The sequence below is a fragment of the Sminthopsis crassicaudata genome, chromosome 2 (genome assembly GCF_048593235.1).
Source record: "Sminthopsis crassicaudata isolate SCR6 chromosome 2, ASM4859323v1, whole genome shotgun sequence".
In the NCBI taxonomy this organism is placed as follows: domain Eukaryota; kingdom Metazoa; phylum Chordata; class Mammalia; order Dasyuromorphia; family Dasyuridae; genus Sminthopsis; species Sminthopsis crassicaudata.
Genome location: NC_133618.1, coordinates 621247365 through 621261672, shown reverse-complemented (window position 1 = coordinate 621261672; position 14308 = coordinate 621247365). Strand labels below are relative to the sequence as shown.

General features: G+C 35.7%; 1 protein-coding gene across 7 annotated transcripts in view; it reads left to right on the top strand.

The window, feature by feature from the left end:
- The window catches only part of BBS4 (Bardet-Biedl syndrome 4), a 65115-nt gene that overhangs the window by 10555 nt on the left and 40252 nt on the right, over positions 1–14308 (top strand). For 3 of the 7 annotated variants that reach the window (XM_074296257.1, XM_074296259.1, XM_074296264.1), the window contains one exon: positions 1773–1977. The exons of 3 other annotated variants lie outside the window; for them this stretch is intronic. In XM_074296257.1, coding sequence (XP_074152358.1) covers positions 1773–1977 — 205 coding nt within the window. The remainder of the gene's footprint in view (positions 1–1772; positions 1978–14308) is intronic. One more of the 7 variants, XM_074296260.1, reaches the window with a different exon arrangement.

Sequence of the window (14308 nt, the reverse complement as noted above, 5' to 3'; positions counted from 1 at the left end):
TCAGATTAGCCAAATTGATCTAGAAAACAGGTAAATTAATATATTGTTGGTGAAGTTCTGAATTGTCCTGGACATTAGTTATTAAATTATTACTAAACTCTGATTCAGCAATATCACTGTTTGGATTACATCCCAAAGAGATCAAAGAAAGAAAAAGTACCTCTGTGAACAAAAATATTTATAATAACTCTTTTTTGTGTTTATAAAAAACTAGAAATCATGGGAGTGCCCATCAGTTGAGGAATGGCTGAACAGATCAATGGAAGGGAATACTATTGTACTATTAACAGAATTTTAAAGAAATGACTTTGAAAGACTTAAGAAATTGATTAACTCAGTGACCAACTATGATTCCAGAGAATCCATGATAAAACATGCTAGCCACCTCCTGACAGAGAGGAGATAGGATATTTAGAGTGAAGATCTAGACATGTTCTTTGTGGAAGGTTATATTATGGGAGTGGCCAGTGAAAGAATTTTTTTCCCCTTGACTTCATATTTGTTATAAGGTTTGTTTGTTGTTTATTTTATTTTAATGGAGGAGCGAGTATGTGGCAAGAAGAAAAAAATGATTTTTTTAAATTTAAAATTTAACAAAGCTGGCTTCAACCTATCCTTCAGCTTTATTTTTACCATTTACCATTCAACATTGTGATCAATTGGATTATAGTTTCCTTGATCTTGTCTTGCCATCTTCCATCTCTCTGCTTTTTTACAGCTCATTTTTACCATGCTACTTCCTCAGCTCTGCCTGTTTCAAATCCTTCTCATAATCAGAGGGCTAGTTTGGATGCTTATTTTTTATTATTTTTTTTTTTAATGGAAGTACAATGCTGGCTCCCAAGGGATCTCACATCCATGTCAAACTTCAGCCTCTAAGTGCCTGATGGGGCAAAGGGCCTGTTCTTTAGGGAGCTTTTTCAACTTCAACTCCCAGTGCCCTCCTGTGTAATTGGGTGAATAAGAACTGATATAAGAATCCCTGTAGTTTATAAGGGCTATGTAATACTGATAGCTCACATTTCTATAAGGATTTTAACATTTAGAAAAATCTCACTACAACCCAGGAGTCTGGTAAGCATCATTTCCTTTTTACATATCAGCTAATTGAAATTCAGAAGGATTAAATAAATTGCCCACAGTAAGTATGAGAGCCAAAATCAAGGCCAAATCATGTGGCTCTTAAATCCAGTGTGCTTTTAACTGTATATACGGAACTTTATACATGTAGCCCATTTTAAGATCATCTCCCCCAAATCTTCTGTCCCCTCCCATAGTTGATTGTGGGGAAATGGTATTTGCCCAAGATGATTGATGGACTTGGGTGATTTGATTAAACTGACCCAAAGGTTTGCGAAAGCTTCCAGTTTGTGTGCTTTTAATGCCTTCTAACCAAATATGAAATGTCCTTTTGAGTAGAAACTCTCCTCTAATGCCAGAGGAGAAGGATGTCAAGATTTATTGTCATTCTAACTGAAATGAAAGTTTGTGAAGTTTCCAGAAGCAGGTGAATAACGGTAGAGAGAGTATGTTTGCACATGCATGCATATTGTGTACACATATGCATGCTGTGTGTGTGTGTGTCTGTCTAGAGGTGGAAAGGTTTTCACTAAGATAGTCCCAAAAAAGCCCTGTATCATTACATAGTTGAGGTACTGCAGGGAGGGCTGTATCTTTTGTCAGGTAAGGAAAATTCCTAAGATGTTTTTTCTTGGGATGAAAACTGCCAATAAGAGAAAGGTTTTTTCCTTTTGTATTTTTCTGACCAAAAGAAGATGGTTTAGCTGAAAAAGGGCCATATGTGGGGCTCCTACAAGATCTAAAAGGAAATGCAGAAGGAGCCAGGCCAGAACAAGTCGTGGGAGCAGTAGGGGCCACTGTAGAAGAAGCCTCCCTACCTAGGACAGCTGCAGAAAGCAATACCCCTGACCAGTCGATAACTACGCACAGAGAGGATCACTTCTCATATTTGGAACTGTAAGTGACTGGGGATTGAAATAGATCTTTGGGATTAATGGTTACTCATTCACAGAGCTCTAATTAGAGCAGGGCAACTGGGGATTTATTCCAGAGTGTTGAAATTTTATAATGCTCTGGCAGCACTCAGTGGTCCTTCTTCAGGTATAAACAACTGAACTTAGCACTTAGTGAGTAAAAATTTAATTTAAATAAGAATCTATGCTCATAGGTTTACACCAACCTGATATCCCCACTTCAACTTTAAAAAAGTTGATGATTTTATGCTGTGTTCTAGGTACAAAGTTTGTTAGTTGCAAGTATGCTTTAATGGGTTCCCAATTAAAAAAAAAATACCACCAACTCTTTTTTATTAATATTTCAAAATATGTCTCAGTTTCCTTTGCTAGTTCATCATCCATATTTATATCTTATAATTGGGTGTTCCCCAAGGGTATCAAAGGCTCATTTCTATTCTTTCACCATCCTTACTGATTTCATCAGCTCCTCTGGGTTTAATTATCTCAATGCAGATGACTCCCAGCTCTATATAGCTAGCCCTGATCTTCTGAATTCTGCAACCTTAGATAGATTTCAAATAAGATACTCCATAAGCATTCCAGACCAAACAACAATCTATATTCCAAACTGAACTTTATCTCTTGTGGCAGGTGGGGGTGAGGTTCACAGATTTAATGTTCTCCCTACCTCTTCTCTGTTCCTCAGCCCACATATCTGATCAGTTGCCAAATCTTCTTGTTTATACCTTGTAGAACATGTCCTCTGTCTCTCAATCTTAACTAACTTGGCCACCATCCTAGTTCAGTGTTTCATAGCCTCTGGACTGGACTATTATAATTGCCTGCTTCATTTTTCTGTCTGGAATCCTTTCCTTTTCTAACCCACCCTCCACACAGCTGCTGAAGTGATTTCCTCCAGTGAACATCTGACTCCCTATTTCCTCAGTGATCAATTATGAGCTCCTCTGTCTATTTTCCAAAGTCCTTTAAAGTCTAGATCCAGTCTGCTTTTCCAGTGAGTAGTATCTCTCTCCCTTCTTATACTTGATGATACAGCTAAACTAGCTTTTTTGTTATTTTTCCACATGACCCACCTGTGCCTGAGTGCTTACTCTCCCCCATTCTTAGAATGTTCTGCTTCTTCATTACTACCTCTTCAGAGTCCCAGCGGCAGCCTTCTTTATGAAGTGTGGCCTCATCCTGTACTGGTTGCTGGATGTTTATCTTGTATATAGACTTATTTGTGTATATGTTGTCTACCCACTGGAATATAAGCTTCTTGAGAGCAAGGCCTTGACTTTTGTCTCTAATCACTCCCACCAACTCTGGTGCATTGTAAATGCTTAATAAGTACTGGTTGATTAATAAATACATTCTTATTGCTTGAAATTGAAAAGTCAGTCTCTAACAGTGATTATCTAGAGGTTTTCTAGCTAGGAGCATTAGAGGCTTAAGAGTTAAGACAAATAATAAAAAACCTGAATGTGCAACTGAGGCCTTTCTGCTATGGGAGTCTCATGACACAAAGATTATCTCTAGAAGCTCTTGGTCTCATCAAGATAGAGCTGTATGTTTCTTGTCTTTTAAACACGTTCCTCATCCCTGTCTGAGTGCCCTTGTGCTCTTTTTCTTTGTGTCTAGAATAGCCTATCCCTTTCTCCCTGCCTCCATGATTCTGGCCAACTCAGACCACTTTTTCTGTGAAGCTTTTTCTTGCCCACTCCAGCCTGAGAGGCCTTAGGACAAGCATCTCACACTTTCCAAAATTTTAATAGTACTCATTATCTATTACCAGCCACTTGGCATTTACCCTAAACAACCTTACTTTTTTATTTTATCCCATTCACTCCTCCTATGGGCAAGGACCATGTATTATGCTCCTGCATATGTCCTTTAATATCTCCTGTGCTAGAATAGACACTCAAATATTTGTTTATTTAAGTCTTATGTTTATTTATATAAACATATTAGTATGCAACAATCCAAATTAATTATATTTGTGCAGGAATGATCATGTGTTTTGTGGTACAAATATGTAGCATGAAATCAACTCTTTGGAAATTGAAAAGAAAAGCTTAGAAATGTGAGATGATTTCGTGGGTATTACAGGGAAGCCTGTCTTACTCTGAGATTTGGGGGATATTAGTGAACATGACATCTCACTAAAGGACATGAGAAAATGTGATTTTAGTGCCCATTAGACATGATGGATTTCTTTTTTTTTTTTTTTTTTTTTTTTTTTTAAAGCTTTTTATTTACAAAATGCATGCATGGGTAATTTTTCAACAGTGACCCTTGCAAAACCTTTTGTTCCAACTTTCACCCTCCTTCTCCCTTCCTAAGATGGACAGGTAGTCCCATACATGTCAAATATGTTAAAGTATATGTTAAATCCAATATATGTATACATATTTATACAGTTATTGATGGATTTCTTTTAAAAAAGAAATGAATCAAAGATTGCTTTGGACTTCATGTTGGAATTGGTTCTTGAATTCTTTCCCTTCCCTTGATTTGCTGACAGAGCTATCCCATGACTGCCTCTTGGTGGATAATTTGAAGGTTGGGATTAAACGATCTTTTATACAGGCAATTCAGAGGGGATATTAGAAACATTCCATGGATGTTCTGTATAAAACAGCCTAGAAAGGAATTGGAAATGAAGCTTGAAACATTTAATGTAATGGTACAAACAGAAGCAAGTGAAAGGAAGTGTAACAGTGACAAAAAAAAAAAAAAAAAAAAAAAGCAAGCCCCTCCTGGTCATAGAACTGTAATTCCGGCAGGAAGTGATGCATAAGGAGCTAAAACCCTGCATCTGTCCTCTGCCCTACAAAGGGATTGCTGATTGCATTTGTTGTTGGATCAAGATTTCTACTGTTTCCTATGTTGTTTCTTTTTTCAAGCTAAGTGGTAATAGAAGAAAGATTACTGTTAATCAAAGCATCATGGAATTGTTTTCAGGCTAGAATATTCTTATTATCATGATGTATTTAAATGTCCTATCATTTAATAATTTGAAACGAATTCTTTCTGAAATGCTTTTCTTATTTTGAATTTAAATTTTTGCACTCACTTTTTCCTGATTTCTTTTCCCTAAATTTTCTAACACATCACTTACAGTAAATGATATAATATTATGGAAAATTAATAGGATTTTAATTTTTTTCCCACTTATCTTAGGATACTCAATTCTATTTGTCATTTATCACAAAAATGCAATTAATGAAAGGCACTTAGGATTTTATTTTGTTTGGAATTAGGAGGACTTGGGTTTGAATTTCTGACTTGCTCTTTACCATCTCAAGCATATCACTTAAATCCTTCTGAACGTCTGTGTTTTCCTGTGTAAAGTGAGAGGGTTGAACTAGATTATCTTTTAAATCCCTTCCAATTATAAAATCTTATGATCAAATCTTTTTAAGGCAATGTTTTCTTATTTTAATGAAAAGTTAAGGGATAAGTCATAATAAAGTTTCAGATATTTCTGACAGTTTTTCAGTGCTGTTCTATAAAGTTGAAAAGTGATTTGATTTTCTTGGTTTTTACAGAAGATGTTGACAAACATCTGGGAGTGTTTTCGTAGTACAGACAAAAAGTAGTCTGAAAAAAGGTTAGAATAACTTTATCTGAGAAAAATCCCTAAGCTATAAAAGGCTTGAGGAATCATAGTTGAAAACTCCAGTCTTCAAGAGGAGAGCTTTCCTATCATTGTTCTGTTTCATGTTAAAGTTTATTTAATGCTGGTTTCCAACAAATAAAGAATAATGTGAGGCTTAGCCCAATTTATATTTTGGTTTGAGTTAGCTTCTTCAAAAAAATCATATTTTTGTTGATATCTTTTGTTTTTATGTCAGCCTTATTTCCAAATTATATCCTTGACCCTACTCTTACCCAGAGAACCATCCTTTATAACAAAGATTAAAAATTTTTTAAAAGTCAGTCCAGCAGAACTCATTAACATGTAAATCATATTGCAGATTCAATATTTTATACCTATATTTCCTCATGTCTGCAAAGAAGAGTCAAGGTACATTTTCTCTTGGCCATTATAATTAAAACATTCAGTTCTGAGATCATGTTTTTGTGTTTTGGTCCTTTCCACTTACATTGATATACTCAGTTTTATTTTTCTGATTTTCATTCAGTATTCTGTATTGGTTCATATAAGTCTAATCATCTTTCTCTGAATTCTTCATGTCTGTTGTTTCTTACCATGAAGTATTCTGTTATATTCTGGTACCACAATTTGTTTTGCTACTTTTCCAACATAATGTGTACTGATTCTCAGCTGTCACAAGCAAGAGGACCACTGTAGACCTCAAGGAGCCATTGGATGTTCTTTCTATCTTTGTCTGTTTTGAGGGATACACATTGAATAAACTTCCTCTATTTGCTTTGTAGTTAGCTTTATTTAAAGACACCTCGGCTGCTTGGACTAGGATGAAAATTGCCACAATTTAGAGTTCTTAAAATACGTCAAGCTCTTTTTTGTAAGAGAGTTTGGTGATGATGGCTGAAGGAGAACAGAAGATTTTTTTTTCAACTGCAACTTTTCAACTTTGAGTGTTCACCACATTCTTGATTACCCTGTCCCAGTGGGGCACATATGTGTCTGCACAGGTGAATGCCAGGCAGGCAAACCTCAGGGAAGTGCCCCTCCACCTTTTTCCTCCAGAGATTAAAAAGACTCCAAGGTAGGCCCTGTGGTGCAAGCACAGCATTGCCTAAGCAACAGGCTACCCAATGCTGGAACCCAAGGGCCCTCTAGAGTGCTTTACCAGACTCTGCCAGTGCCTGGTTCAACCCTTCCCATGAAGGGGAGAGCCCCTTTGGTAAGGATTGTTCTGTCTAGCCATTTTATATGTTTTTCTAACTAGTTCAAGAACAAAAAGCAATATTTTTTCTGAAATTTTTGGTAAATAATGTCTGTGTTGTGTTTCGGTGGTTAAGTAGACATAAGTAGGACATTTAATGGAATATGATTTATTTAGAGAAAAATCAGTAGGATTCCAAGATAAATGTCAGATACAGAACAAGGAAGAGAACACATTTTAAATGAGAAATAACATAGTACTATAAAGTCAATTTTGACATTCCAATATATTACGAACTAAAATCACAAGGAAAATAATAAATTTATAATTGAGATTTCTTTTTTACTTAATCCATGCCAAGGGAGTGCAGAAAGAAGAGAACAAAAAAGTACTCAGTCACTATTTGCCACGTGTGACATAAATAGGTATTTAAAGTAAATGTATGAAACATTTCTAACAACAGCTGAAATTTTTTTATAACAAATTATAGGCTGGGGTTATCTACCTTATTACCATAGGCAACTATCTCCTTTGTTGAATGCTGCACCTCTGATTTTGGCCTTCCTCTGGTTAAATAAAACTTTCCAGCTTTTCTAGATTTTAACTCTTAATGACCAAGTGGCTATACTCACACTACTGAGGGATTTTGGAATTCAGAAATGATACTCAAGATCAGAAGTACATGAAGAAAACATCTCTGGCCAGAGTCTTGTTATGCCATAACCCCTTCTGCCCTACCTGCCCCCATCCATGGATCTGGATTGGATTTGGAATCAGGGAATCCTGATTAGAATCAGGGCTTTGAATCGTCTATTTAGCTCACAAGATGGTGAAATTGAAGAAGTAACTGATGGTGAGCCTAAGGAACATTCCCTGTAAAATTGGAAGGGACCTTAGGTATAACCTAATGCTAACTTTTTATAATTTCTTCAATAAGCAGTCATTCAACTTATATGTGAACATAACCAAGTGATGGGAGCTTCATGAATTGATTGTTCACTTGTCTAACAACTGTTAGGATGTTCATTTTCCTATCTGACTCCTCAGATTTCCAAATATATTAATTATGTTAGTTATATAACAAGGGATTAAGTAAAATAAGTCTCATCCCTTACATAAGGACCTATGAATATCTTATCTGGTATAAGTTAGCCTACCTAGTCTTGAAAATAGTTAATATGATGTATTGGTTGACCTGCCATGGGGGGGGGGGGGAAGAGGGGAAAAATGGGAACAAAGGGTTTGGCAAGTGTCAATGTTGTAAAATTACCCATGCATATATCTGGTAAATAAAAACTATTTTTAAAAATTTAATTTAATTTAATTAAAAAAAAAAAGAAAATAGTTTATATGCTAGAAAAGTAATTACATTGTTTTCCTTTGTCCCCATCGATGGCCATTTTTACTCTGAAGATCTCAAAAGAAGAGGTCTCATATATCTATCTATATACATAGATAGATATATATAGATATAGATATTCAGAACATGCCTTATGGTATCAAAAAAGAAAAAAAAAAGAAATTAAATGAGTTCCCCTCCTGTGGGCAGTAACTAAAACTATGGTGTATCAATATAATGGAATTTTGTGGTGCCATAAGAGATGATGAATATGAAGAATTCTGATAAATTTGAAAAGACTTCTTTGAACAATAAAGAGAAAATTGAGCAGAACATAGAAAACAAGATGTACAAACATCACACTAAAGGAAAACATCTCGGTAAATTAACCAGTTTGGATACAGAAGTACTGATGATAAAGATACCTCCCTCTTCCTGGGGGGAGAATTACAAAATGAGGCATATGTGCTCAGACATGGCCCCTGAATCAGTTTGTTTTTTTAGCTATGCTCTGTTACTGAGGAGGATTCTGGAGGGGTGAGATTATTAGGAAGTCAAATCAGCAAGTATTTGTTTAGTGCCTACTGTATGCCAGGTACTGTTCTAAGCACATAAGAAAAAAGAAAGACATAAAAAGACAAAACAGAATAAGCCCTATTCTCAGGGAGTCCAGAATCCAAGATATATATGGGGTAAATTGGAGATAATCCCAGAAGGAAGGCACTATAAGATGAAGGAGACTGGGAAGCCTTTTTGGAGAAGGTAAGACTTGAAGGAAGTGAAAGCAACTTTTTTTTTTTTTTTTTTGGAAGGCAATTAGTCCTGGGTAATTTCATTTTGGATCACACAGTTAAGTCAGTTAATAAGTATCTGAAGCTGGATTTGTACTCAGGCCCTCCTGATGTTAGGGCTGATACCCTATCCTCTACACACTTAGCTGCCCCAATAATTTCTTTGAAAAAGAATTTAGAATATTTTTCATGTGATTTGCATTCTAGACTTTTGACCATCTTTGTTTATACTTCTGAATATACAATTTGGCATTATTTCCCTTTAAACGTGTTATCCAGAATTGAAAATAATACTCCTCATTCTGTGATTAGCATGGAGTAAAATGTGATTGTTCTTTCCCATAATTTGTACCTCTCTAATTATATTAGTTTAGCCTAAGCCAGTGATTTTTTTTCTTTTTTAGCAGTTTTAGCACTTTGACTCATGTTGAGTTCTTATGAAAAAAATTGTAAGTCTTTTAAAAAAAAAAATGTAGGTCATTTTGCTTTTTAAAGCAAGTCTCCCATATCCTATAGTTAGATATCTTACTTTTTTTGACCCCAAACACAAAAGTGTATGTTTATCCTGTTTTCTTGCACCCAGTTAAAAAATAATTTCACTTTTATATTATATTTTTAAAAGGTTTGTTCTCAGAGCACTTTCCTCAGAAAACAACCCTGTGAGACAGATACCATATTACAGATAAGGAAACTGAAAGTCAGAGTAAATAACAGAATCATAAATCTAAATCTGGAAAAAACCTAGATGATATAAGTCCAACTTTCTTGTATCTGGGAAATTTCAGAGCTGGAACTTGAACTCAGTGTAGTGTAGTTTATCCATCTACTGTGCTGCTTATTGTCTGCCAAGCCAGATCACTTTGAACCCTGATTCTGTTTTCCAAGTTTTCCAGCTCTGTTTATCTGCTAATTTGAAAAGTTTACTCCCTTATATTTGAATGCACCTGGTATTTTCAAATTAACATCTATTAATTTCTCAAAACAGTTTTAAAGCCAACTTTGAACTTGGAGTAAAATTCCATCTGCAAAAAAACCTACATAAAAACAATAAGAAAATTAATTATTTGATTATATTAGCTTTTACTCAAGTATGCCAAGTAAAAGGTCAGAAAAATGCCAGTTCAGTGTACTTAATATTGTAACTTTTATTTATTCCATATAAGATAATACAAAGATTGTCTCCAAGAAGCAATTCTGTGAAATATACTGTAAAATTCCTAAGAATAGTCACAGACAAGATTTTTCTAGTAGGATCAGTCCAATTAAAAATGATTGAACAGCAGGTTTTAAACATGTAAGTCTGAATGTTTTTTTTTTTTTTTGAGGCCGGGGTTAAGTGACTTGCCCAGGGTCACACAGCTAGGAAGTGTTAAGTGTCTGAGACTAGATTTGAACTCGGGTCCTCCTGAATTCAAGGCTGGTGCTCTATCCACTGCGCCACCTAGCTGCCCCTGAATGTGTTATTTAAGATGTATTTTCTGAGTGCATATTCAAATCTTTTGCCACCATTCCCAGTTATTTTGACTAGTATATTTACAAGTAGAAGAGGAAATGTGGGACTGTGGAAGGATCAGGAGTCTTGGAGATTAGTCTGATTGCTTCAACAAGTTTGTTTCCCTTTTCTGGGCCTCAGTTTTCTCATCTATAAAATGAAAAACTTGGAATAGAAGGTCTTTGTAGTCTTTCTGGTTCTCTTATTATGTATGTAGGAAAAAAAAGTTTACCGAAATGTAAATGTGTCTGCCTTCATTAAACATCTCAGAAGAGCAGAATTTCTGAAGTGATAATTTGCTTTTTGGTTGGACCAATTCCCAAAGAGCTGGAGGGCCACATGAGCATTCAGCAGTTTCCAATGTATTCACATTTTATCCTATCATGTTCCAGTTGATCTGAAGACCTTGGTATTTTGTTTCCTGTCTGCTAGTGTCAACACTTGCCAACTGTAATAATAGGAAGAAAAAAGAAAAATGACTTACTTGGAAAATAAATATTTAAGGCAGGCAAAATTTGACAATTTTTTAGAGCAATGGGAAGATAATGCTTGTAAATTGGCTGTGGTACATTGTGAATAATGACTTACATCTAAGAAAAAAATACCTCAGTTTAAAGGCTGTATAACCTACATAATAAAAAACTGTAGCTCAAAAAAAAAAAAAAATGTGTGAGGGAGAGATAGCTAGATAGATAATCCAGGTGTTTCCCTGGTGTTCGGGAAATATTTAAAAGAACTTTAAAAAGGTCCCTAAGCACTTGAATATCTTCTCTAGAGGATGGATAGAAAGGCATGGGCGGGGATTGTACAAACTGACATAGCGTGGGGGAATTATAGTCCAAACAGAGATCAGATTAATCACATTGTCAGTGTGAATATTTAAGGCTTATTCTGTGTTCTAAAACCTTTTTTAATAAGCCACTCTCGGTCTTTCCTGTGTGATCCTGGTGATGTCACTAAACCCTCAGAACCTTCAATTCCATATCTGGAAAAATGGAAATCATAAAATGGAACAGGCACCATGGGGAACTCAAATGAGAAAAAAACTTGCGTAGAATGCTTTGTAAACTTTATTGATGACTCTTGATTTGTAGATACAAATGTGTACAGTAATCTAGACAATTAACTCTAGAACCTTAGGCTTACCAGTGTAGAGCTGATAGGAGCCTTGGGGGGCCAGCTCTTTGAACCTCCTCATTTTAAAGATAAAACTGACAAGGAGATTGAGTGACTAATGCTAGATCACTCAATAAACTTCAGAAGCAGGATTTTCTTTTAAATTTATTGTATTTAAAAAAAAAAACAATAAGAAAAAAGAAAAACAGAAAAGGAATGCAAAATAAAAGAGATGTTGTCATGTCCCCCACAGAACATCAGGGAGAATTCGACATATAAAACAATGAATTACCCATTCAAGAAAGTATGCATATTAGAAAAAGAAATTATATTCATAAGTATCCATTTTTGCTTTACTTCCTTGTAAATTGCTCTTTTGTTCTCTGCTGTGTACTTTTTTCCTTTTAATTCTGCTCCTTAACTTGCCTTGCTATTACTTAACCTTCCCTTACTCATAGATCCTTCCCCTGTCTTCTTCCCTCGCCCTTTGCTTCCCCATCTGCCCATCCCTCTCCCCTTATATCTTTATAGATTTTGGAGAGTGCTACACCCTTCATGGTATATATGTCATCTTGCTTATGACATTATGACATTATGACATTAATGAATTCATTCTTGATGTGAGTAGATTTTCAAAACTGCAAGCATTTCTCCCCCCTTGAGAGATGTATTCTTCCTCTGCACCTCATTTGTATAACATAACTATTTTTACCTTAACTCTGCCTTAATCTTTCTTTTGAACTACCCTTTTATTGATGTCAATCTTAAACATATGGTATACATTTCCCACTTAAAAAACAAACCATTTGTCCATGTTGAGTTTCCTTGAAATTGATTTTTGATATTGACTCTTATAGGTTAAATTTTCTATTAAGTTTGGGTTTGGTTGATAGAAAGTCCTGAAAATCTGCAAGTTCACTGAATGATAAATTTTTCTCTTTCAACTTTATAGATAATTTGGCTGGATATGATATTTTTGGCTGCAGGCCTACTACTTTTGATTGTCGATAGATATGATTCCAGGATGTGTGGTCTTTTATTGTGGCTTCTAGGTCCTATACAGTTCTCATTGTAGCTTCAGTGTATTTAAATTGTTTTTTTCTTGTTTTTTTGTAAAATTTTCTCTTTGATCTGGGGTTTTTGAAATTTGGCAATAATATTCTTATGTGTTTTCCACAAAGGATCTCATTGAGATAGTGATCAGCGGATTTTTTTCTATTTCTGCTTTCCCCTTCTGTCCTATCACTCATTTTCTTGGATTATTTCTCGCATTATTGTATCAAGGTTCTTAGTTGGTTGCAACTTTCAGGTAGTCCAATTCTTATATTTTTTCTTCTTGATCTGTTCTCTGAATTTGTTGTTTTTCATATAAGATGTTTCACATTCTGTTCTATTTTTTCATTCTTTATATGTTTTGTTATTTTTTGGTCTCTCATAGCTTTACTGGCTTCCCTTGCTCAATTCTAATTTTCAAAGAGTTATTTCTTTCCTCCCATCCTCCCTCCCTCACCTAGGGTAGCATAACTAGGAAGTATTGAGTGTATGAGTCCCATTTGAACTTAGGTCCTCCTGACTTTCAGGGCTGGTACTCTATCTACTGTGCCACCTAGCTGCCCCTCAAAGAGTTATTTTCATCTTTGAGACTATACCTTCTTTTCTAGTTGATTAACTTTTTTTTTTTTATAATCTTATTTTTCTTGGATTTTATTTATTTATTTTAGTTTTTCCTCAGTGTGTCTCATTTGATTTTTAAATTCTTTTTTCAGTTCTTCTATAAATTCTCTTTGAGCAGGAAACCATTTCAGGTTACTCTTTGTTGTAGAAGCTTTTTTTTTTTTTTTTTCCAGTGTCTTTCTCTGAAGAAGAACCCTTCTTCCCTGTTTCATAGTCTATTTCTAGGTGGGGTTCTTTCTTCTTTGCTGCTTCATTTAAAAAACAAACAAACAACAACAAAAAATGTATTAATGTAAGCACTAATAACTATGTAAGGGGGGATGGTGCCTCAAGCTTCCCTTCAGGTCCCCACTCTGATCAGGAACCCCCCCCCCCCCCCCCAACCCAAGAGCTCTCTCCTCCTGCAGATGCTTACAACCAGCAGCGTCCTTTCCCTGCTGCTTCTACACTCACTGGAAGCTGGCTCCTTCTCACCCAGGGCCGTGTCTCAGCAGCACAGTCAGGCTGGGCTTAGCATTCCCAGTCAGCTGAGGTTCACTCTGTCCTTCTGGATTCAGACCCTGATTCCACAAACAGTTCAGGAGGTAAAAGTTTCTTGTTTCCTAAAGAGGCTCCAGCCAACACCCCCCCCCCTCTCCCCAGAGTCCCCCACTTAGTGTTTCTTTAAAGATAGGTGGGAGGTGTTTGCATTTCACATGGACTAATAGGGACCCATAGTCTTTCCTCAGATCTGGAGTTACACCCTGTTTGCCCCAAATTTGATTTTCCACTAGTTTATGTTTACCCTGAGGCTTAAATTTGTTCTACTCGTGGGAGAAATTTGAAGAGCTGGAAATTTACAACCCTGCTCTAGCATCTTCCCAGAATCCTCCCCTCCAGAGGCAGAATTTGAATCCAATGCTCTTTCCACTTTATAGCACTACTTCTCTGGAGTTTTTGTAGCGAGTGGAATTAAGTTGATTTCTAAAATGTTCATAGAATTTCTAATCTAGCTGTACTGCTCACATTCCTTCCAGCTCCACTCTTCTTCATCTCTCTCTCAAGCTACTTCATATACACATATTCAGCTCACTTTTCAGTCTAGTGTGTTTTGTAGCCTACTT